Source organism: Gorilla gorilla, chromosome 1 (genome assembly GCF_029281585.2).
Source record: "Gorilla gorilla gorilla isolate KB3781 chromosome 1, NHGRI_mGorGor1-v2.1_pri, whole genome shotgun sequence".
NCBI classification, from domain to species: Eukaryota; Metazoa; Chordata; class Mammalia; order Primates; family Hominidae; genus Gorilla; species Gorilla gorilla.
The window spans coordinates 168,562,077-168,588,560 of record NC_073224.2 but is presented as its reverse complement, the minus strand read 5'-3'; the positions used below and the strand labels follow the sequence as shown (position 1 = coordinate 168,588,560).

Here is a 26,484-nt window from a genome sequence, read left to right as displayed (position 1 = left end):
AAATTGAAGAGGACACCAAAAAATGAAAAGATATTCCATGTTCATGTATTGGATAGTTAATATTGTTAAAATGTCCATACTATCCAAAACAATCTTCAGATTCAATGTAATCTCTATCAAAATACCAATGAAATTCTCTACAGAAATAGAAAAAAACAATCCTAAAATTTATATGGAACCACCAAAGACCCAGAATAACCAAAGAAATCCTAAGCAAAAGGAACAAAACTGGATGATTCACATTTCCTGACATGAAATTATATTACAGAGCTATAGTAAACAAAACAGCATAATACTGCCACAAAAACATACACATAGGCCAATGGAACAGAATAGAGAACCCATAGATAAATCCATGTGTCTATGGTGAACACATTTTTGACAGAGGTGCCAAGAACATAGATTGGAGAAAGAATCGTATTCAATATATGGTGCTAGAAAAACTGGATATCCATATGCAAAAGAATAGAACTATACCCCATAACTTGCCTTATACAAAAATAAAATGAAAATGGATTAAAGACTTAAATCTAATACCTCAAACTATGAAACTACTACACAAAAACTTTGGGGGAACGCTCCAGAACATTGGACTGGGCAAAGATTTCTTGAATAATACTCCACAAGCATGGTCAGTCAAAACGAAGACAAATGTGATCCCATCAAATTAAAAAGCTTCTGCACAGCAAACGAAAAAATCAACAAAGTGAGTAGACAACCCACAGAATGGGAGAAAATATTTGCAAACTAACCACCTAATAATTAAACATATAAGGATCACAAAAAACTCCATAGGGAAAAATAGATTTATCTAATTTTTAAATTGGCCAAAGATCTCAATAAGTATTTCTTAAAAGAAGACATACAAATGGCAAACAGGTGTATGAAAAGGTGTTCAACATCATTAGTCATCAGACAAATGCAGATAAAAAATACAATGAGATATTGTCGCACTCCATTTAAAATGGCTTTCATCCAAAAGTCAGGCAATGAAAAATGCTGGTGAGGATGTGCAGAAAAGGGAACTATTGTACATTGTTGGTGGAAATGTAAATTAGTGCAACCACTATGGAGAATGTTTGAGTTCCTCAAATACTAAAAATGGAGCTTCCTTATGACCCAGCAATGCCACTCCCAGTTTGATATGTGTTGGCTCTGCGTCCCCACCCAAATCTCATTTTGTAGCCCCCATAATTCCCACTTGTTGTGGGAGGGACCTGGTGGGAGGTGAATGAATCATGAGGGTGAGTTTTTCCCCTGTTGTTCTCATGTTAGTGAATGGGTCTCATGAGATCTGATGGTTTTAAAAATGGGAGTCTCCCTACATAAGCTCTCTTTTCTTTTTGCCTGCTGCTGTTTGCTAAGATGTGACTTGCTCCTCCTTGTCTTCTGCCATGATTTTGAGGCATCCCCCAGCCATATGGAACTGTAAGTTCAGTTAAACCTCTTTCGTTTGTAAATTGCCAGTCTTGAGTATGTCTTCAGCAGCAGCAAAAAAAAAAAAAAAAAAAAAAAAGGGACTAATATGGTAAATTGGTACCAGGGGTGGGGTGCTGCTGAAAATATACCCAAAAATGTGGATGTGATTTTGGAAATGGGTAACAGGCAAAGTTTGGAACAGTTTGGAGGGTTCAGAAGAAGACAGGAAAGTTAGGAACCTTCTAAAGATTTGTTGAATGGCTTTGCTCAAAATGCTGATAGTGATACAGGCAATAAAGTCTAGGCTGAGATGGTCTCAGATGGAGATGAGGAACTTGTTGGGAACTAGAGTAAAGGTGACTCTTGCTATATTTTAGCAAAGAGATGGGTGGCATTTTGCCCTTGCCCTAGAGATTTGTAGAACCTTAAACTTGAGAAAGATGATTTAGGGTACCTGGCAGAAAAAATTTCTAAGCAGCAAAGCATTCAAGATGTGACTTGGGTGCTGTTAAAGACATTCAGCTTTATAAGGAAAGCAGAGCATAAGTTTGGAAAATTTGCAGCTTGACAATGAGATAGTAAAGAAAATGCCATTTTCTGAGGAGAAATTCAAGCCGGCTGCAGAAATTGCATAATTAATGAGGAGCTGAATGTTAATCCTCAAGACAAGGGGGAAAATGTCTCCAGGGCATGTCAGAGGTCTTCACAGCAGCCCCTCCTATCACAGGCCCAGAGGCTTAGGAGGAAGAAGTGGTTTGGGAGACCAGGCCCGGATTCCCTATGCTGTGTGCAGTCTAGGGACTTGGCGCCCTGTGTCCCAGCTGCTCTAGCCATGGCTGAAAGGGACCAACATTGAGCTCAGGCCGCGGCTTCAGAGGGTGCAAGCCCAAAGCCTTGGCAGCTTCCACATGGTGTTGAGCCTACCTGTGCACAGAAATAAAGAACTGGGGTTTGGGAACCCCCGCCTAGGTTTCAGAAGATGTATGGAAACGCCTGGGTACCCAGGCAGAAGTTTGCTCTGGGATGGGGCACTCATGGAGAACCTCTGCTAGGGCAGTGCAAAAGGGAAATGCGGGGTTGCATGTCATGGAGGCTGCATTAGAAGAAAAATTTATTTTTCTCATTATCCTTCCAGGTTACTTGGCTGAAGCCCTGTAAATTGGGCTGATGAAAGACAAATTAATGAGAGAAATTAATTATAATAAAATAAAAATGTATTCTATATACATTTTATATATCATGGGAGTCTTCATAAGGAAATAAAGACCCAAGAAACAGTTAAATCTGAGTGTTTTCATATTATGTTTGATGAAGAATGAATGTTTTTGACAAATGTGATAGGACAAAAAGGTATATACTAAGCATAGTCAATATAATTTGGATGTCCTCTCCAAATCTCATGTTGAGATGTTATCCCAGTGTTGGAGGTGAGGCCTGTTGGGAGGTGTTTTGATCATGGCAATGGGTTCTTCATGAATGGCGTGGGCCATCTCCTTGGTGAAAAGTGAGCTCTTGTTCTGAGTTTACATGAGATATGGTTGCTTAAAAGTATGTGGCACCTCCCTCCTACTCTTTCTCTCACTTGCTCCTGCTTTTACCGTGTGACATGCTTGCTTTTCTCATGTAGTGTGCCTGCCCCCACTTTGCCTTCTGCCATGATTTGCAAGTTTCCTGAGCCCTTTCTAAAAGCTGAGCTGATGCCAACACAGGCTTCCTGTAAAGCCTGCAGAACTGTGAGCCAATGAAAACCCCTTTTTCTATAAATTACCCAGTTTCAGATATTTCTTTACAACAATGCAAGACTGACCAAATACAGATAATTGGTACCAAGGAGAGGGGTGCATTGCTGTAAAGATACCTGAAAATGTGGAAGTAGCTTTGGTACTCATAATGGGCAGAGGTTGGAAGAGTTTAGAGGGCTCAGAAGAAGACAGGAAGACAGGCAAAGTTTGGAAATTTTTAGACTGGTTAAGTGGTTGTGACCAAAATGTTGAGAGAGATATGACAGTGAAGGCCTGGGTCTCAAATATAAATGTGGAAATTATTGGAAACTAGAGCAAAGGTCACATGTGTTATACCTTAGCAAAGAACTTGGCTGCATTGTTTCCCTGCCCTAGGGCTCATGGGAAGTTGGAACTTAAGAGTGATTATTTAGGGTATCTGGTAGAATTTCTAAGCAGCAAAGTGTTCAAGAAGTGGTCTGGCTGCTTCTAACAACCTATGCTCAGACGTTGGAGCAAAAAAACCTTAAAGTTGGAACTTGTATTTAAAAGGGAGCAGAATATAAAAGTTTGTAAAATTTGCAGCCTGATCGTGTGGCAGAGAAAGAAAAGCCTTTTTGGGAGAGGAATAAAAGCAGGCTATGGAGCAACTGCTTACCAGAGATATTTGCATAACTAAAAGGGAGCCAAGTTCTACTATCCAAGACAATGAGAAAAAGACCTTGAAGGCATTTTAGAGACCTTCATGGCAGCCCCTCCCATCATAGCCCTGGAGGCTTAAGAGGGAAGAATAGTTTTGTGGGCCTGGCCCAGGGTCCTGCTGTCCTGTACAGCCTTGGGACACTGCTCCCCACATCCAGTCCACTCTAGCTCCAGCCTCAGCTCAGAGGATCCCAGGTATAGCTTGGGCCACAGCTTCAGAAGGTGCAAACCGTAAACCTTGGCAGCCCCCATGTTGTGTTAAGCCTGTGGGCACACACAAAATACAAGAGTGAATAAGACTTGGCACCCTCTGCCAAAATTTCACAGGATTTATGGAAGAGCCTGGGTGCCCAGGTAGAAGCCTGCTGCAGGGGTGGAGCCACCACAGAGAACTCCCATTAGGGCAGGGCTTAGGGATAAGAGAGGCCTCACTCAGATTCCTCACTGTGGAGCTGTGAGAAGGGGGTATTACCCTCCCCACTGTGGCACTACCTAGTGAAGCTGTGAGAAAAAGGCCACTGCCCTCCAGACCCAAGAGAATGGTAGTCCCACCAGCAGCTTGTACCCTACACCTGTAAAAGCCACAGGCCCTCAACAACCTGGGAGAGCAACCTCTGGGGCTGAACCCTGCAAAGCCACAGGGGTTGGAACTGACAAGGCCTTGGGAACCGCCCCTTGTACCAGTGTGCCCTGAATATGGGACATGGAGTCACAGGGGATTATTTTGGAGCTTTAAGATTTAATGACCGCCCTGCTGGGTTTTGAACTTGCATGGGGTCTGTAGACCTTTTCTTTTGGTTAATTTTTCTTTTGTGGAATGAAAATGTTTACCCAGTGCTTATTTGCCAATTTTATCTTGAAAACAACTAACTTATTTTTGAATTTGCAAGCTTATAGATGGAAGGGACTTACCTTGTTTCAGATGAGACTTTGGAATTTGGACTTTTGAGTTAATGCTGAAATGAGTTAAGGCTTTGAGGGACTGCTGAGAATGGATTATTTTATTTTAAAATATGGGAAGGACATGAAATTTGAGAGACCAGGGGTAGAGTGATGTAGTTTGAATATCCCCTCCAAATATCATGTTGAGATGTAACCCCTAGTGTAGGAGGTGGAACTTGGTGGGGCGTTGTTTTGATCATGGGGAGGGGTCCCTCATGAATGGCTTCAGCCATTTTCTGATGATAAGTGAGCTCTTGCTCTGAGTTCACATGAGATCTGGTCATTTAAAAGTGTGTGGCACTTCTCTCTTACTCTTCCTATCTTGCTTGCTCCTGCTTTCACCATGTGATGTGTCTGCTTTTGTCATGTGATGTGCCTGCCCTCATTTTGCCTTCTGCCATGATTGTAAGCTTCCTGAGGCCTCCCTAGAAGCTGAGCTGATGCCACAACTTGCTTCCTGTAATGCCTGCAGAACCGTCAGCTAATAAAACATCTTTCCTTTATAAATTACCCATGTTCATGTATTTCTTTATAACAATGCAAGAATAGCCTAATACAGTAGTAAACTGGGGGAAACTTAGTGAGGCCTATTTGTTCAGATTCCTTTAGGCTTTTCTCTGTCTTTAGAGATAAGGATGTGCCTTGCCTCTGATCATAGAGAAGGCACTTCTCATAAGAGGGTCTCGTGACCTGGGGAAAAGTGGGAGGACAGAGTCTTTCCAGCACCTACCATTTCGCAAATGTATTCAGCTTAAAATTATTATGCCATGGTGCCATATCATGAAGTAGTGTGAATCCCATCAATGTGGCATGCTTACCTGTTTCTGTGGCACGACTTTAGCTGTACATTTGCCTACTGGCTGCATTTCCTACCTTGGTACCATCCTACCATTGAAGTTTTCCATCATTCAAAAGTTTCTCTTTCTTGAGAGCCATTCAAGAACCTTCCAATAAATTATTTTTTTCAACTTGGCCAGTCTTTCTGTTGTTTGAGTCCAGAACTGATAGAGTATGTTATGTGAGAATACACAGATATTACAGATTTATGAAAAATCAAGAACGCTTAAAATGAAGTTTTATTTTTATCTATTTTTGAAAACATTTAAAAATTTTTCTGGAGGCTAAAAAGTGTTAAATTTTCAAGACTTTTTGGATTTTTTTCTTTTTTTTAATGTCACCCAAAGCTCGTAACTAACAATTACAGAAGATATCAATCTTTATTTTTACTGTGCATATTTAGGGAATGGTAACCTATTCAAATTCAGATTTCATTTTATTATTAAACAATTTCAGCAAATGACTAGAATTTATTTTTAATATCAAAGTCACAGAGAAATGGAAGTTTTATATTTTTCATTGCATTCTGTGATGCAATGGAATATTGTCATATTTTCTTGAGAAAAGAGTATGATATACTATTGTAGAAATTTAATTTTATATGAACAATAATGAAAGTTTTAAAGAAAGAAGAGGAATGACAACTTGGAAGATGTAGGATAACAGCCTTTATTCATATCACTAATTGTAATATGTACTAATTGTAAATGTGGAAACTGAAGCCCCATTCCAGAGAAGACATTGCTTTTTATGATAGATCCAGGCAACAGGAAACACACATGCACACACACACCCACACACACAAAAGAGCCTTTCTTAGGAGAAAATATACATTAATCTCTCTCTTTCTTTCCCTTCCTCTTTCTCTTCTTTTACCCTCTGTTTCTTTTCTTCTTCCTTTTCCTTTCTCACTTTCAGTTTAAAGTGAAATCAGCTTCCCAAAGAAAGGATTAGAGAAATGGGTGCCTTTTTCTTCAGTTTGATGATAGTGTCCTAAACATCCAGATTAACTCTACCAGGTAATTCTTTTTAGACAGCTCTTCAGAGGTCACCTAAATCATATTTTATTGTCAAATAAGTGGATGGATTAATGAATGAATGAATGCCACATGAACATTTCAGGTTATCTGAGAAACGTTAAGGTCAACCACTTTTCAGTGTAAATTAAATCTGATTTTTAAAATTTCCAAAATCACAAATAGCAGGTTCTTCTTGAAATGATACTAGCCTGAGAATGTGCCTCAACATAAAAATCAAAACCATCTGATATTGTTTAGCCATGTCCCCACACAAATCTCATTTTGAATTCCCACATATTGTGAGAGGGACTTGGTGGGAGGTAATTGAACCATGGGGGCAGGTCTTTCCCATGCTGTTCTCATGACAGTGAATAAGTCTCATGAGATCTGATGGTTTTATAAGGGGGAGTTTTCCTTCACAAGTTCTCTTCTCTTCTCTGCTGCCATGTGAGATGTGCCTTTCACCTTCCACCATGATTGTGAGGCCTCCCCAGCCACGTGGAACTGTAAGTCTGATAAACCTCTTTCTTTTGTAAATTGCCCAGCCTCAGGTATGTCTTTATCAGCAGTGTGAAAACTGACTAATATAGTAAATTAGTATCAGGAGTGGAGTGCTGCTGAAAAGATACCTGAAAATGTGGAAGTGACTTTGGAACTGGGTAACAGGCAGGGGTTGGAATAGTTTGGAGGGCTCAGAAGAAGACAGGAAAATGTGGGAAAGTTTGGAACTTCCTAGAGACTTGTTGAATGGTTTTGACCAAAATGCTGATAATGATATGGACAATAAAATCCAGGCTGAGGTGGTCTCAGATGGAAATGAATAACTTGTTGGGAACTGGAGCAAAGGTGACTCTTGTTATGTTTTAGCAAAGAGATGGGTAGTATTTTGCCCTTGCCCTAGAGATGTGTAGAACTTTGAAGTTGAGAGAGGTGATTTAGGATATTTGGAGGAAGAAATTTCTAAGCAGCAAAGCATTCAACAGGTGACTTGGGTGTTGTTAAAGGCATTCAGTGTTCTGTTTTGTTTTGTTTTGTTTTTGAGACAGAGTCTCACTTTGTCACCCAGGCAGGAGTGCAGTGGCATGATCTCAGCTCACTGCAACCTCTGCCTCCTGGGTTCAAGCAATTCTTCTGCCTCAGCCTCCCAAGCAGTTGAGATTACAGGCATGTGCCACCATGCCTCACTAATTTTCATATTTTTAGTAGAGATGGGGTTTTATCATGTTGGCCAGGTTGGTCTCAAATTCCTGACCTCAGGTGATCTGCCTGTCTCAGACTCCCAACGTGCTGAGATTACAAGCATGAGCTAGTGCACCTGGCTGGCATTCAGTTTTAAAAGGGAAACAGTATAAAAGTTTGAAAAATTTACAGACCGAAAATGTGATAGAAAAGAAAATCCCATTTTCTGAGGAGAAATTCAAGCTGGCTGCAGAAAATTGCATAAGTAATGAGGAGCTGAATGTCACCAAGACAGTGGGGAATATGTCTCCAGGGCACGTCAGAGACCTTTGCAGCAGCCCCTGCCATCACAGGCCCCTAGGTTTTGGAGGAAAAAAATGGTTTTGTGGGCCTAGCCCAGGGTCCCTCTGCTATGTGCAGTCTAGGAACTTGGTGCTCTGCCTCCCAGTTGCTCCCAGGATGATTTAAAAGAAGCCAAGGTACAGCTTGGGCTGTTGCTTCCGACAGTGGAAGCCCCAAGCCTTGGCAGCTTCCACATGGTGTCGAGCCTGTGGGTGCATGGAAGTCAAAAATTGAGGCTTGGAAACCACCACCTAAATTTCAGAGGATGTATAGAAATGCCTGGATGCCCAGAATGAAGTTCTCCTCATGGAGAACCTCTGCTAGGGCAGTGCAGAAGGAAAATGTGGAGTGGAGCCCCACACAGAGTCCCTACTGGGACACCACGTAGTGGAGCTGTGAGAAGTGGGCCACTGTCTTCCAGATCCCAGAATCATAGATCCACCAACAGCTTGCACCGTGCACCTGGAAAAGGCACAGACACTCAATGCCAGCTGGTGAAAGCAGCCAGGAGGAGGGCTATACCCTGCAAAGCTGCAGAGGCGGAGCTGCCTAAGGCCATGGGAGCCCACCTCTTGCATCAGCATGACCTGGATGTGAGAAATGGAATCAAAGGAGATCATTTTGGAGCTTTAAGACTTGACCGCCCCTGTAGCCCCTTTGTTCTGGCCAATTTCTTCCACTTGGAATGGCTATGTTTACCCATTGCCTGTACTTCCATTGCATCTAGGAAGTAACTAACTTGCTTTTGATTTTACCGGCTGCTCATAGGCGGAAGAGACTTGCCTTGTCTCAGATGAGACTTTAGACTGTGGACTTTTGAGATAGTGCTGAAATGAGTTAAGACTTTGAGGGACTGTTGGGAAAGCATGATTGGTTTTGAAATGTGAGGACATGAGATTTGGGAGGGACCAGGGGTGGAAATGATATGGTTTGGCTGTGTCCCCACCCAAGTCTCATTTGGAATTTCCACAGATTGTGGGAGGGACTTGGTGGGAGGTAATTGAATCATGGGAGCAGGTCTTTCCCATGCTGTTCTTGTGATAGTGAATGGGTCTCATGAGATCTGATGGTTTTATAAGGGGGAGTTTATCTGCACAAGCTCTTTTCTCTTGTCTGCTGCCATATGAGACGTGCCTTTCACCTTCCACTGTGATTGTGAGGCTTCCCCAGCCACATGGAACTGTAGGTCCAAAAAAACCTCTTTCTTTTGCGTATTGCCCTGTCTCAGGTATATCTTTATCAGCAGTGTGAAAACTGACTAATATACCACTATACAAGTTCTTATGTTACCTGATGAAAGATATCTAATTGTCTATTATAAAACCATAAAAGCTTTGTTAGTACATTTTGAAACCTGAATAATGAGAGAACAGGAATTCTGAACACACATACTAGTTTATCTATAAATTAGAAATATATATGTTTCCAGAAAAAAATTGCTTATTCAAATGTAAAAAAAAAACCCAGTCTTTCTCCTTGTCAACATTTAAAGTTATTAGACAGTAAGACATTTCAAAGCATAATTTAGTTGTTTATCAACAAGAAAAATGTATTACAAGAAATTAATTTATTCCAAATTTTTTAAAAAATCTGCTTTTCTCCATGTCAGTATTTAAAGCAGGTGCCATCTTCTGATTAATTAAATCACAAGATGTTCCTTATGCTAACGTCTTAGCAAATAAAACTTAAACAGAAACTGTTGGTTGCACTGTTGTCATTTCTTCTTCTACTTTAAAAAAATTATTCAGAACACCACATGGCCAGCTTGCAAGCTTATTTTCCAGATCACTGATAGCAATGCGATTTTGTATTTGTGTGTGAGTATGTGTTTTGTTTTGAAAAAGACATCAGCTTGAAGCAGTTTCAAATCTCTGGCAATGATTTCTTAAGGAGTATGTCAAAAATGAGCTATTGAACACATTTTTGCCAGGTCACTTGTCAAGTACTTGGTAGGGAGATGTCAAGTTTCAGGGCAACCACAATCCACACTTATGAAACTTCTTAGAAAACTATGGAAGAGTTCTGTGGCTCTTACTAGGTATTTTTAGAACAATCGAGAATTTTGTTCCTTAGCTTTAGCATATTATAGTCTTCAACGAATATTTTGTAAGTTTTTTTTTCTAAGATATGGTCCCCAAATTTTCTTGAGAAATCCCATGTGCTTGAATACTTGTTTAAGCACAATTCAGAACTGCGGGAGGTCTAAGTCTGCTGTGACTTAGTGTAAAGTTAACTCTTTTTTGAATGTAAAAAGTCAAAATTAATGAAGAAACTGGCAAATTCAAATTTCCACCAAGGAATAGCCCAGTGCTTTTAGCAATCCATTTGAAATGAAGGAGGGAAACCACCCTCTTTAACATTTTAAAGTTTTGAAGGTGTAATGAACCGTGCTACCTCCTGTAGTTTCTACCAAACCAAGATGTGTGCTAGGACTGGGCTCATTAGCACTAAGTAGGAGCAGAACACTCAGTTCTGGCTATAGCTTCTTGCAATGTTTTTATCATTATCATAGTATTTGGTTGATGAAATATTGCTATCTCAACTGTTACTTCATTTTTCTTACTGTTTTTGATATAAAGTTCCTGTTATACCATGAATTAAATGCCCCTGTGACAAAAAAAAAAAAGACTTTTTCTGTTAATTCTTTTTAACAAGTGCCCAAAATATATTATTTTTTCAACAAGGTGGATTCTCGAAGCAAGGTAGTTCTTGTGACTGTTTACTTTCTCTTTCACATGTCCCAGACTATTGGATTATGGTTTGTGAGATAAGGAAGAAAAGGAGTAATTAAAACATAGATTATTAGATAGATAGGTTACTTGGGTTTTTTTTTTTTGAGTCATTAAAGTAGGAATTACATTATCAAAGCTGAAAATGTTAGCAATGAATTTAATTCAATGGCTTTAACAATTTTACATCTCGTCTGGGAGCGGTGGCTCACGCCTGTAATCCCAGCACTTTAGGAGGCCGAGGGAGGTGGATCACTTGAGGTCAGGAGTTCTAGACCAGCCTGGCCAACATGGTGAAACCCCACCTCTACTAAAAATACAAAACTTAGCCAGGTGTGGTGGCACATGCCCGTAATCCCAGCTACTGGGGAGGCTGATGCAGGAGAATCGCTTGAACCCAGGAGGCGGAGGTTGCAGTGAGCCAAGATCACACCACTGCACTCCATCCAGGGCAACCGAGCAAAACTCTGTCTAAAAAAGAAAAAAAAAATTATGTCTCTTCATTGCAGAGAAGAATTTTTGCTGAAATGAAAAACCACTAATTACTTGGAACACACTTTTACAGGTTACCTGATTCTGATTCTTTTGGAGCCTCTGTATTTTTCATTATATTTGAACTCTTTTTCAAGTTGTAAATAAATAATACTAAGGCAAAATATTTCTCATCTACAGATATGGAAATAAATTCTGAGGGGTAAAGATTCAATTGAATTCTCCTCCTCACTCTGGAAGCCAGTTTTGCCTCTATTAGTACATTAATTTCAAGGTTTTTGATCTATAAATGTGTATGTTCTTTAAATTATCCTTTTATCTGGTTGTAATATCTTATCAGGTCCTTCATTAATGAATTAATTTATTCATTTCATAAGTGTATGAAAATCACACTTTTTATGTTTTTCAAACTAAGTGGTGATATCCATAGGATTTGTATTATATTCATATTTTGAAAACAAAGTACAAATGTATTTCTTAGGTTGCATATCATTTAATTTCTAGAATTAGAATCTTTCTCTTGTTCTACTGTCCCAGCACAAACAGATGTTCATGTTAGTATTTCAATATAAATGGCCTCAAACAACATCACTCAGATTAAAATCAGTATTCTATTGTGAATTTTTTTAAAAGTGTGTATGTATTCTGATCTCCATTTCCCCCAAAATTCTGTTGATTGCAGATGTCTGAGGAATAGTCTTAGTGGATTATCCCAAACTTGACACATTTTTTTGCAAAATTCTATACAAAAAGAAGATACATGTGATTATGACAAGATTCTCCACTTGGTGTGACCAGTCTCATACAACCCAAGGCTGTGCGTCCAAAGGCAACTGCACTGTGAGTTTCACATTTCCAAAGTTTTAGATGACATGTACAATCTGATTAGCCTTTAAATCTCATACCCTCTGCAGGTATTGGAAAATACAAGGATGTCATAAATATCTATATTTATATTTAAAATATGCTTATATTTATATAAATATATAAATAAAAATATACAAATAGTTGTCTATGAAGCTAGCAACATGATTATATGCTTTTCTTTTTCCTAGGTAGTCTGGGACTGGAAACAAATTGGGAACATTTTTCATTGCATATTTGGCTCAGATCTGCCACTTAGTTGAAGTATAATCTTCAGCAAGTGACTCAAAATTTCTGAATCTCGTTTTCACCATCAATACATGACAATAATAATATTTTCTCCTTTAAGTATTTGAAAGTGTTGAGAAAGCCATAATAGCAACACTTGCAAAAGTGCTCCATTGTAAAATGCAAGGGAGAGGTAGTTGTGACCCTTTGGGGAAAACTATAGTTGCCACAATTGTCTCTGAAGTGAAGCATGTTTCTTAGACTGAAGGAAAGCCCTGGGAGAGATTGGTCTAGCTTTAGGATGACTGTGGGTAGAGCTTCTAGGGAGAAGAATGAAACGTATTCCTCTTTTCCTTCTCTCTAGGAATACTGGAAAGCATTTATTTGTTTGCTAAATTGCTCTCTTTCCACCAGTGATATCAATTCTGAAATACTTTTTAGTAAGTTTGGAATTACTAGAAAAACAGTGAATGTAAATGTGAAGGTGTATGCTTCTTGGAAAGTTCAGAGGGAGTACATTGATGGGTGTTTGGATCAAATTCCACTAACTTGAATGAATTACCTTGGAAAATTATCTCTACAAATTCTTACTTACATTTCTTACTGTCAGGTTAAAGTGAATAATTATTTTCTGTATACCTAGATATGATTTTGAAGTCTATGTTTTGCCCTATTCTTTTGAGAGGGAAACTAGCTCTGTTTTATGTGCTGGTTTTCCGTGTCTGATACTTGATGTTTCTGTTTCTGTGATGTAATTTATTCAAGATAGATAAGATAGATGTTGAAAGGGAAGAAATAATGAAGCTGTGGGGGAAATCAGACATTTATTAGAACATTTCCAGTTTTTTTGTGGAGGGAGGGCTTTGGTGTATATGGGTTTCTCAGAATAGCAATGATACCTATATTTCAAAATAGCTTATAAAACCAAGCATGAATCTTTTTTATGCTTTGTTGTTTTATCTATCACATTGTTCTCATTTATTCAGTTGACTATCATAGATGAACAGATATGGGAAAGAGGGCTTAAAAAATTCATTTGGCTTGAGATCTCATTTGTATATTATGGTTTGGTATTTGCAAAGTAAAGGTTCTCAGCCAAATAACGTGTTTTGCTTGGAAACCAAGGTAATTTTAAGGAAATTGTATCTGAATACCTTCAGGTGCCCGTTGTTTTATACCCAGCTGTTAAGAAATTACACTCTGCCTAGCTCTTACAAGCATTTGAGTTTTCAGTTGTTTAGCCTGTAAGATCATCAGGATTTTATCAACAGGATATTTAGTCTGTGTTGCTAACTCTGCTGTATTTTACCAGGTAAAGGTTCTAAATAATTAATAATAAAATGTTTCCAGAAAATTTATTTTTAGTTTAGATGTAGTTCAGCTCATCAAACCTTTTAGGAATCAGCAACAGCAAGAAAGAATATAGTGTGGAATCATTTGAAACTGTAGCATCTAAAATTTTTACCCTGTACTGCTTTAGAGTAAGCAGAAAGATGAGTGTAATACAGGAAATAAAGAGAATAGCAGAAATATCTTCAAATTATTATTTCTTCCTTCTTTCTCTTAAGCTAATAGAGTTTTAAAATGAGTCAAATACATATTTTAATTGATAAACTGAGTTTATATTCACCTATTGGAAACAGTACAACATATTTTACATCAGGTTATGAAATATGGATGTTTTACTAAAAGACAGGAAGAGCTTTTTCCAGTCTTTAAAGTAAATACATATTCAAAGAATCTTAAGGCATACCATTTATTCATATTCATATCTATTGAAATACTGTACATCCACATACTTCAATAAATAGTTAAAAACCTGACCTCTTTTTAAATCATTTCTGGATTTCAAAAAACAATTTTTATTGAAAAGATTAAATAGGTAACTTTTGGCTGTGTCACAAAGCTAAGCACAATGGATAAATTAACAATTGTTCAGTAAATTTGATCATTATAGATGATTGACTTTGATAATTCAGTTTTTCAGAGTTTTCTGACTTCAAATGTAGGGGTATTTATATATATATATATATATATATTTTTTTTTTTTTTTGCCCTGAATTACCTGGGTAATTTTCTCAGTTCTCCAGTCTACTTTCTAGATATAGCTTAAATGTTATGATGAAGCATTAATTTTTCAGTTAAGTTATAAACCCCCCAAAAGTGGCTTTAAGTTTGAAATTCTCCCTCTCAAATCTTTTAGTGTCTCAAAAACACCCACATTACTATAACTTGGGCAGTACTTTTTGTTATATAATTGCTGCATAATAGGAACTTAATGGTATAATAGGACTTATGTTTCAAATGCGATCATTGTAAAACACAGTTACACCACTTGCAGTTAAACTAAGAATGCAAATGTGTAAGTTAACTACCCTAATACTCTGATTCTTCCTTCCCTGTCATCCTTTCTTTCTTCCTACCTTATCCCCTTCCTCCCTTCCTTCCTTCATTCCTTCCATCCTTCCTTTTTTTTCCCTCTTTACTGCCTTTCCTTTTCATTCTTTTTCTTTTCTCTCCATTCTCATTTTTAAACTGCTACTTATTTTTCTTTCTTCCTTCTTTAAAAAAAATAGGGGCAACAAAAGGAGTCCCACAAGTGGAACTTGTAGAAAATATAATCCTGAAATGAACAGCTAACAAAAATTGTTATAGATTAAAAGATAAATCAATTTATAAAACTGCTATTCTGAAATTGCAACAATCTTGTACAGTCAGGACTGATAAATGGGGTAATCAGACATTTTATATGTCCATAAATGTAAAATCAGCTACTTGAACATTATATGCAATACATTCACACAAAAAAGCAAATACTGTAGCCTTATTTGACAATATTGAACTCATAAATACTCATGATTTCACTCTGTCCGAGGGCCTAAGGACTAGGAATACTGCTGTGATACAGAAAAACATAGTGAATACCTCCTCTATTTAAAAATGTCACTCAAGAAAGTCTCTTCTAACATAAAGGCAAATACATATAGCTACTGAGCTATGACTGTACTTCTGTCACATTCTATGGTAAAAACACCAGACTCCACAAATTCGGAATCATGACAACACTTTGAACTAATTATTTGGTTCATCCATAGTTTATACCTCAATTTACCTACAAACCTTACAAAGAGGAGGTATTTTAACTCTAGGAAAGCGGTCACTGAATAATATGCATTCTTGATCTGTTTCTTTCTCCCAAACAATGGTACTGATGGTTAACATTTTTTGTGGTAGCACCACTATTTCTAGTAAGTAGATTATTATGGAGTGTGCCACTTTAAAGCTGCAATACAAAATAATATTTTATAGTTTATTCACCAATTCCACAAAGAATATTTTTTAAAAGCAAATAAAGTTAAATGCCATATTTGTTCTAAAAACTCTTTTTTAATGTATCAATCAAAATAATGTCATACATTTATTACAGTTAGTAGATTTACTAGCTTTATGCCTTATTATTGCCATTTTGTGGAAAGAGTATACTTATGTCCCCTCATTTAAGATTCATTTTTCTAATTAAAATTGATTTATGGTGTACTTTGGGACTAAGTTTTACTTGAAGAAAAAAAAAATCACAGTTTTCAAGCCATCCCTGCTAGGGCAACATACTAGATATCTCAAATATGTATAACCACTGCAAAATTTCTTGTATCTAATTTTATTATAGGGTCTTTGTTGTTACAACTTGTAAAAGGGGACTATTTGTAGAAATTTAGGTGTACTGAAATTGGTAACTTCATCAAACTTGTAAAATGGCTTTCAAGGTGATGGTCTTTCTTTAGTAAAGAGTGAAACCATCAAACTATTCCTGTAAATTAATGTTTAGAGTAACAGCATTTTCCTTCAAAAATGTAGTTTTGCTTCTTTATAGTAGAAATAATTTAACATTCACAATAATTTGATAACTAGTTATCTTAAGATATTCTCATCACTGGTGTTTTGTCTTTATTTGATCACATCTTACATATATCATGTAAGAAAAAATAAAGGATGGTCTTTTTTGGTTTTACTTGTTTGAGCTGAAATGGCTATATAGAAGGATTTTATTGAAGAATTAGCTATTTTAGAGATTGGTCTGCTACATACCGATATAGAATGTTTGTTATAATATATTTTGGAAGTTTTAAAATATATAACATGCATTCCAGACTATCAACTGAGTGATACTTTCAGATGGAAAATATGCAAAATGCTCCTGTCCACAGGAGCACTGCCTCTGTCATACTAACTTAGCTGCCACAAAATAAAATTAATGATGAGCGCTTACCAACTCTTGTAATATTAGGTGATAGGACTTTGTGCCCTTTCTGACAAATCATCTTAAAATTTTTGGCTTGGACTAGTGAAAGGAAAAGATGCTGTATTGCTAGGCAATCCTTTGAGCGGACTGTGCTGTCATTTTAAAGGGAATGATTTCCCACGGTGGATCTAACATTTAGCTACAACTAAAGAAATCATATGGTATATTTACTATACTGTTATTAAATTGTCTCTCATCACAAGAACTGAGTTAGTGTGGGGCAAAATCCTCAAACCCCACTGTCAGTGCAGGAAGAGATTTTTACAGTCCAATAGCTCCTTCATTACTTAGAGATAGTGTATGGTTTAACTTGATCACTCTGGTTTATTTTTACTTTCAAATTGTAAGATTTAGCAAAACATTTTATATTAGTTGGAGACAAAGAGAAAAATATTATTTTATGAAGGCACACCCATGCTGAACTTACAGGAAAGAGAAGCAGAGCTGCAGAGCTGCACAGCCAGTTATATTACAAGGCTCATTCCTGAAACCTGAATATCATGCGAGCAGAAAAATCTAGATATGTGTTATATTTTGAAGAAATAATCTGAAGGCAATATTATTTGCTTTTTTATCAAAAAAGAAAAAATGCATCTTTGTAAATGTGGATTGACTCTTATTGAAACAGGGAACTGAATGCTTGTATTGCAGCCTTAAAGAATCACATATTCACTGCAATATTCGTTTTTGTAAACTACAGCCTGCAACCTAGCAGACCATGACTGAATGCTTTTGAAAAGTTGTAGATTACAAACATGAAATCACAATTAATATCCTCTAAAAGTAATTTCAGAGCTTTCACGTCTTAAAAAAAGGACAATGTGTACTGCTTCACAAGGTAATGTAGCTAATCAAAAAAGAGTAGAATTAAAGTATTTACATAATGAGCAATTCTACAGAAGGCGATCATCCCCATGTAAGCACTGCTGATTATATCCCACGCTGCTTTTAACAAACTGTACCAGATTGGATCCAGCCATCAGCACTTTCAGAGAATCCTTAAAAGCCTTTTATGGGTCTTTGAATTTATTGTAGAATGGCATTCTTCAGGTAGAATATGCTGGTGAAAGAGGACAGTGTCAACACAAGGTACCAGCAGGAGAAAAGAACATCAGCGCTCCCGGTAATTCCATACTGGGCTGTACTTGGAGCTGGAAAGAAATGGAAAAGATTAAATCAAAATCTAATTTGTGTCTTCCAGGATCTTGACAATAATCAAAAGGTAGCCAGGTGCATCAGGGAAAGCACTGACATTGGAGTCAGACAGACTGAAATTCATATCTGATTCTGCTATATGACAATGTGTGGGCTATGTGGCTAACTTCTCAGAGCTTCAGTTTTCTCAAGGGCAAAATGAAAATAATAGAAATAATAGAATCCACCTCACAGGGCTGTGGTGAGAATTGGAGATGAAGCACATACAGCATATTACATCAACTAAACACATGCTAAGTACTCAAAAGCTACTAACATTATTATTCCTCTTATATGTACTGTAAATATTTGTATTAGTGGACAGATAGTCATTCATGCGTATATATAGCTGTGTTTTATTAGCTAAATACTGTATTAAATGCTAGGAAAACAAGAATATTGTCCCTTCCAAGGCCTTTTTTTGGTGAGAAAAGATCTTCAAACAATTATAATACAGAATATTAGAGTTGCATGTGCATACCCAGTAACACAGACAAATTGTGCTTTTAAATCTGCCTGGGCAAGGGAGATTTCAAATACAGTTTTACTAAAGGAGACTATCATGTGGGTAGAAGAAATAACATATTGGAAGGCATAATAAAAGGACAGAGCAAGGTGTGTCATATAGAATATAAAGGTAGATTTAGTCTTGCTGGACCATGAAGTTTGAGGCCTGAAGTGGAGGGAATTGAAAGTAGACCTCTAGACAGGTAAAATGACCTCTACTGTAATGAAAAAGGGACTAGGTTTTTATATTGAAAGACATTTTGAAGAATTTGGAGAGTTGAATGTATGACTACATTTATACATCAGAAATATTACAGTCTTATATATGGGGAAGTTCACATGGTACTTGGCTAACAGTCATGTTGAATTTTCACTGAATACCTGAAAATTCACCAAGTTTGGGATATTATTGGAGTGTTCGGAATGGGTTTCACTTTGTTTATGAACGGACAGTTGCCTAGTTGTAGTGAATTATATTGTGTTGCAGAAATTAAATGTTACAGCCGTGCTTGGACTTGTTTGAGACTGATTCTCATTTACCATAATAATAATAATAATTGTAATAACAAAAAACCTGCCAATATATTTTAACCACCTTTTCTTAATGAAACCTGGATTTCAAGCACTATTTCGTAGTAGAAATTGAATAATGTAGTAAAGAAATCGACTACCTCATTTCTAAATTTATAACTCAAATCCAGGAGCAGGTTTAGTCACACTGAGTCTGAATTAGCAGCAGATAGTTTTAATGAAATGTTCACAAATGACTATATTGCTACGTAACAAGAAGAATAAATTGTGTTGTTTACACTTCCAAGAAATTAAAGGGGATGAAAGATACATTGGTCCCTGCGGTGGGAAGTTTCCTTGACAATGCAATTATTGATTCCAGGTGAGTGGGATTTGAACGCTGAGACTACTATTTTTTAATAAACAAAGAGCAAAATTAACTATTTAATGCATGTATATAATTACAAATGAGTTTTTTAAAAAATAAAAAGACAAAGAAAGTAAGCCTATTGTTGAACAGAGAGCTTTTCAATTTCTGATATATACGAAGTCTAATTTAAAGCTATGGAACTCCTCATTGTCCCTTTTTCTAGACCTAGAAAAGTATTTTAAAAATACAAATGAATCTTTATTCAATATATGACCTTCTCAATAGTAGTTATGCTAGAGTTGTTTTTCAAGAATGTCGAGTGTAATAAAACTTGTATAATGGTAAAGGACCAATAATATGTAAAGCATATAAATGGTTTCATAAATAAGAAATAAAATTTAAAAGCTAAGCATAAAAAGCAAAGGTAAATTATTTTTGTTATGAGAAATTAAGTAGTAACATTAAATGGGTAGATTATCAAGGCCCCTCAAAACTCCTTATCCATCCTTGAAAATGCATTTTTGGGCAATCTTTCCTGGATCCCCTCTCATTCTCCAACAAACTGAGCTGACTACCTCTTTTGTGTCATGAGACCATGAAATATATATTATATGTTATGTAACTATCACACTGCACTGCAAATATTTGTTTACATATTCATTTCTTCCAACAGATTTAAACTCTTCTAGGTCATTTCTTATTCATCTTTGTGTTTCCAGACATAAAATCTGGCAAAGTGTGGTATATAGTAGATGCTCAAGAAATGTCTAAGTAAATGATTCAATCAAATGAATGGGACATAATCAAAATGAGTATTTCTGTCCTACAAAATGGAATCTTTTCTGAAGCAAGCCACATGATTATAGGCTAGAAAATGTACTATAGTAATATAGTACATTCATTCATTCAGCAAGTTTTAATTGAACTAGGTACCAAGCACTCTCCTAAGTGCTGGGAATGCAGCACTTAATAAGATATGTATGATCCTTTTATTACTTAATTCTGCCTTCCCTAATGTAGCTGTATCTTCTTCCACTCAGCCTCCTATTGTCTTAAACTTAACAAAGATATTACCAATAGCGTATTTTAAATTTATTACTTTACAATTAAAATAACATACGTCTTTTCACTGATGCCACAAATTTATATACTTTTTTGTTGCTTGTGAATATAATATTTATATTAGTCCTGAAATAAACTAGAAACTGGGGGACGAATCGTTAGCTTGCAATTGTTACAGGCAGTAGACTGTGGAGTAATCATGAATAATCAGTACACCAAAACACAAAGAGCAAAGTTAGTCACCATAATGTGAGATCAGATACCTAATGTCAAGTTACATGTCACCAGTTGTACTCTTTAAATATCTACTGAATATCTATTATGTTCGTGGGGTTGAATTAAGCCTCACATAGGCAAAGATGAATAAAACCCAATCCTCTCTTTCAGGAAGAGCTTATTCTAGTTGGGGATATAAATAAATAGGTAAATACAGAACATTAGGGTATATGGAACTTTAAAGATAATATACAAACTTGGGAGGATTCCCTATGGGGTCATGGCAGATAAGTAATCTAGGCAACAGTTACAAATACAATTATTTTTTACAAAATACAATGATATACATACTTCAGTACACACATATCTCATTTTTAAAATGGTGTTATAACATTCCATTGTTGGGGGATGCTATTGTTATGCAACCTTATTCCCACGGACTGGCATTTATTATGTGTGGTTTGTGTGTGTGTATATGACTGTTGAACTGAATTATTTGAAGAACAGGGCTAATGATACTCAAGTTAAGGGTCTCAGTATTATTTGGGTCAATGGATCTTCTTAGCAGGTCAAATTCCAATCAACTACTTGATCTTAAGAAAATAGCTGTTAGCTATTAGAAATTAGCTTCAAGACTGGGCTGAAATATTACTTAGGAAAAAACCTTCAGAAAATCCCATATGACAAATTAAGCATTACCGCCTTTCCCCTGTATTACTTAGTAACTGGTAATATACTTATACATCTTAACCTGATTAGGTCAAGAATGTCTAGAAGCCAAGATATATTATAAATATCTTTTATCTTTGATACTGAACATAGAGTTTGGTACTTAATAGGTGTTCAGTAAACGTCAGTGCTTCACATCCATTTCCCCCAGTTACTACAAACCTATAAGGAGACAAAATACCTTGACATCTTTTTTCAAAGAGTATCATCTTTTCCTTTTGTATTTTGCTGAATCTTTCTTCTCATTTTAGTATCAGGCTCATTATACTTTGACCTGTACAGGTCAGACTACCTCCCTTAAGTATTTTGAGCAAGAAGACAGATCGTTAAGTGGATAATATAGGAAGACAGCATGTACTGAACTTTATAACATCATACTCTTGCCACAAAAGACAGTCAGCATAGATGAACCCATAGGTCCAAGCTAGAAGCCTGAATTACTTAGAAGACATCTAGCTGAGCCTCTGGGATGGCCAGACCTGTTGAAGGATCTCTGTCAAGTTTTTAGTTGCCTTTCAATATCATGCTGCTATTTACCTTAAGTAAAATTAGGCAGGATAGGTCATGTGATCAGAGATGTATCTGGGCTATGGCAAGGGCTTTAGTTTCATTCTGAGTGACATGAGAGGCCATAGGAGAGTTTGATTATTTTTAAAGGATCACTTGGCTACTCAGTAGACAACAGATCGTACTAGGAAAGGCAAGAGTAAAGCCTATGTTGCTCAGGTGCAGTGGCTCATGCCTGTACTCCCAGCACTTTGGGAGGCCGAAGCAGGTGGATCACCTGAGGCCAGGAGTTCGAGAATAGCTTGGCCAACATGGCGAAACCCCGCCTCTACTAAAAATACAAAAAAATAGCCGGGCATGGTGTCACACGCTTGTAGTCCCAGCTACTCAGGAAGCTGAGGCACTAGAATCACTTGAACCCAGGAGGTGGAGGTTGCAGTGAGCCGAGATCACGCCACTGCACTCCAGCCTGGGTGAAAGAGTGAGACTGTCTAAAAAAAAAAAGTAAAGCCTATCCTAGCTCACCTTCAAGTATTCCCCATTGTCTATTGAGTAAAGCCAAAACTTTACAGCCTGGGATTCAAGTATTCCCCATTGTCTATTGAGTGAAGCCAAAACTTTACAGCCTGGCATTCAGGGACCTCTGCCATCTGGTTCTAGTCAACTTATCCAGACTCACACCGCTTCTTCACTTTAGTCATACAAGCCATTTTCTGAGCACATAGAGTGTTTCATTACCCCATGTCCTTTGCACATGCAACCTCCTTAAGCCTAGATGGCCTTCTTCCTATTCCCCTTTGCACTTATTAAAGTCCTGCTCATCCTTAAACATCAAAAATACCAGTTTTTCCATGAGGCCATCCCCAATCTAAGAAAAATTATTAGTCTTCTGCTTATACCTAACTTCAGAAATGTTTTCTTTCTTCTTAACTTATAATTAGTTATATATATATGTGATATATAACTATAAACATCTTGAAGTTATGGAACATTCCTCCCTATATGTGCATCTGAATCTTATATCAAATGTGTTCAATTGATGTTTACTGGATTGGATGTGAAATAATATTCCTAAATATGCATGTGTCAAATTCAAGACCATTTTGATAGACTATCCTATTTTAATAGTTGTTCCTGTGATTTCTCACCCTTAAGGCAAAGTGTGTAATGAAATTGTTCTATTTCTTTCTTACTACCTGCTTAATTTTTTTTGAGGAGAAGAATGAAGAAAAGAGAAGAAAAGTTTAAATTGAGAACAAGAAAGAAAGGAAGAGGATAAAGGAAACAAAAGGTTGAAGATTTAAAACAAACACAGAGAGAATACGCAGCCCTTTAACAATGTATTAGATTGTATTATATTTACCATTTTATTGAAAAAAAGAGAAAATAAAATAGAGTATGTAAGGGAGACTGATCCTGTTTGCAGATCAGAATTTAAAACAAACAACAGAACAGGCTGTCATTCTTTCTAGTTCTTAGTAAAGCTAAGACATTCTAGTCTTTAAATATGACATTGTATATAATATATGGACTGTAGAGCTGGATGACATTGGTTCAAGTTCCAATTCCATCCCTTTCTAACTGGACTAACCTAGGCAAGTTTCTTAACTTTGCTGAGTTCAGTATCTTCATTTGCAAATGAGGATTGCTAGTATCTCAAAAGTTATTACAAAGATCAAATGTGTTGTTATCTATAAACCACCCAGTACAGCACTTAACAAAGCATAAACACTCCCTCAAGGATGATCTAAACACTCCTCATTCACTTATTCCTTTAGCAAATTCAGTGTGTGCTATGTGCTAGGCACTCTGAGGCAATGAGCAAAACAGAAACGGTTCCTGTTCCCACAGAGCTTTCTGTTTAACTTGAGATGCTTTGCATGGAACAAGCATATTTTACTTCACTTAATCTACACTTGGTTAAATCAATGTTTCTCTGGTCTTGCAAAGATGTCTTTCATTTTTGCTTACAAAAATATTAATTCTCTATATTTTCTTGACTTTGGGAGGATTTTTATTTAATGCAATTTATAGCTAGATAATTGGCCAGTCTCTGATTTGCAATTTCTTCAAAGTCAGAGGATATGACCTCTTCCTTTTCTTCTCTTTTGCCAAAGAGAACAGCATGGTGAGTGAAATTTAGAGAATGGCTTCATGGCTGACCTAATGACGAGTTTGTTTTTAGAGGATCTGTCTCAGGTATGAAGCAAAAGTGTCCAAGCTGAGTGGAGTGTAAGCCTTTGAGACTTCTTCCCGTTGTCAACAGGAAGATCCACTCTGGATTTTAACATATATCTTATATCTTTTCTAATTATGATTAGCACTACCAATTACCACAGCTGCTGCATATTATTTTCTGTTTTGGCAGTTTTCCCTTGTATTGCTCCAGTTTGTATTTTGAGGCAACAGCAAATGTAACTGTGAAATATTAGGTTTGGTACAATACCAATTACTTCCCTAGAAATTTCCTTAAATTACTCAAGCTTTAACTAAACTAGCTTTGAGTCATGTTTTTAAGATTTCTGTTGCAATGTTAGAGTTACTAAAGCTATATTAATTCTGCTTCTGTAAGACAAAACTGGCCTCAACTTACATTTTCCTGAGGAAGCATATACCTAATGGGAAGCAAATGATTTACACCCAAATAACGTTTCAAGCACAAGAGGGTGATTAATGTGTACTCAAAATAGAGAACACATACGTTTACTGAGAAATTATACACCATTGATTAGATCCAATTGACAGTGTGATCCTGTTTCATTACATACTGTGGGAGGAGTTTGCTCAAAAGATAATTAAATCCTCTCTGAAGCAATATCCACCCCTTTCCCCATGAGCAGCTGCAGGGGATATCCGGAGGCTCAGATTACACTTCCCTTTTTTGTATCACTTAATTTTACTTAAACACTGGGTAGAGATTAGGAGAGAAAAAGAGAAGCAGATGGGATATGCTTTTCCACTGGTATATAACTTTGGATTATGGTATCTGGAAGAATCAAGCAGGTCTCACACAGGTGACATAATTATACTCCTTTCCATTATTTCTGGTGAAATCAAATGGTCCAGATCCTAAGATGAGATGTGCTGAGTTATAGATACAGCACAGACATGCTCTATCATCTCATGTACCACCTCACATCTGTGGCACAGCAATTTCTAGGAAGAGAGCTTTGTCTGTGTGAATATTGCATGCTCCTGTACTGTAGACCCTCTGGAGTCTTTTTCTCCCCCTCGACTTTAGGGTTGAAGAATGCCCGAGTAGCATACTTGTCATGTGGTAGGGACCAATGTAGAGATTTTCTGTCTGTTTGTTTACTAAACACACCTTCCTTGTGCATGTCTCCTGGAGTGCAGAGAGGTAAACATACCATGGTCCTCTTTTCAATTAGCTCTCAGTGTGGTCGACTAACAATTTATGATTCCCTACTGCAGTCAACTCCTCTTGCATTTAGGGAAAGAATGTAAAAATTGGATAAATGGCTTCAGATTCCTGTCAGTCAGCTTTCCCGTTTGTCTTCTTTAGAAGAAGTCAGGCCAACAAGTGCACACTGGTGTTCTTCTCTTGAATTAGAGGCCAAAGGTCATAGAAAAATTTGTATTTATATACTTATTCTAACATTTTGGGTTTTTTTTTTCATTTGATAAAAAAACAATGTCTATCTTCAGGTAGTTCCATCATTTTTGACAGACTGAAACTTGATAAACATAAAAATAATCATTTTTACAGAAAATCTCTCTATTTTTGTGTTATAAATGATGAGGTGAATGGGTGGAGAAATCACACCACTCCTTTCTTGCTCTTTTTGACTAGTGGCATTTTTCTGCCAACTTATTCTTAGCGACTACAGAGCTATTTCTCTGGCCGACCAGCATCCTTAAGTCCCATTCTGCTTGCTGAATAACCATTTTGCCAAAGTTCACAATATACCCTCCTATCTACTCAGCATCAATTACATTAGGAATTTTAAACATATGTTTGCCTTGGTTATTACCCACATTCAGAAATCTGCCTATTTGTAGATAAATGCTTTTATCTTCATATAGCCAGATGAAACTCTCCAAGACTATTACCTCTAATTTGAGGTAAGGAGAATAAGGAAGTAATCATCCAAATATAAACAAATACCGCTATCTTTTATTATCCTTCCTAGTTGCTGAAATAAAGAAGTCTCAAAGCTTGAATTGTTCATCAATGTTTTCCAAATGTTTTGGATTTTTTTGTTTACTCTATTTTAGAAACTCAGAAGTAATTTACATGAATATATAGTTGCTTTGTAGTGTGTTGTCAATACAGGTGATTTTGTATGACCCTGAACGGTTCTTTGAACTTGGTATGGCAACTCCTACCAGGCTGGTTTGCAAATGAGTTTCTATGTAAGCGTCTTGACATATTTTGGAGTGTGTATGTGGATGTGTGTGGGTGTGTGTATGTGTGTTTTAAACTCTGGCTTTGTCGTGTGAAATACATTTGCACAAAATACGATACACATTGCCCTTACTACACAGACTTTAGCTTGGGCCTCTAGGGCATCATTTAGTTGAAGAAAAGAAGGTTTTACAGAAATAAAAATAGAAATCCAGCTGTGTTCTTAAGGTCACTAATAGTCACTGCCAT

The 26,484-nt window shown here is 36.9% G+C and overlaps 1 protein-coding gene and 1 long non-coding RNA gene across 4 annotated transcripts in view; one reads left to right on the top strand and one right to left on the bottom strand.

Annotated features, from left to right (window-relative positions):
* The window catches only part of LOC109024774 (uncharacterized), a 417,600-nt gene that overhangs the window by 308,181 nt on the left and 82,935 nt on the right, over positions 1 to 26,484 (top strand). For all 3 annotated transcript variants that reach the window (XR_010130710.1, XR_008668512.2, XR_010130711.1), the window contains exon 5: positions 12,065 to 12,222. This is a non-coding gene — a long non-coding RNA (uncharacterized lncRNA). The remainder of the gene's footprint in view (positions 1 to 12,064; positions 12,223 to 26,484) is intronic.
* NEGR1 (neuronal growth regulator 1) overlaps positions 14,075 to 26,484 on the bottom strand; it is an 874,525-nt gene continuing 862,115 nt past the window's right edge. The window contains exon 7 of the mRNA XM_004025980.5: positions 14,075 to 17,925. Within this exon, the coding sequence (XP_004026029.2) occupies positions 17,801 to 17,925 (125 nt within the window). The 3' untranslated portion in view covers positions 14,075 to 17,800. The remainder of the gene's footprint in view (positions 17,926 to 26,484) is intronic.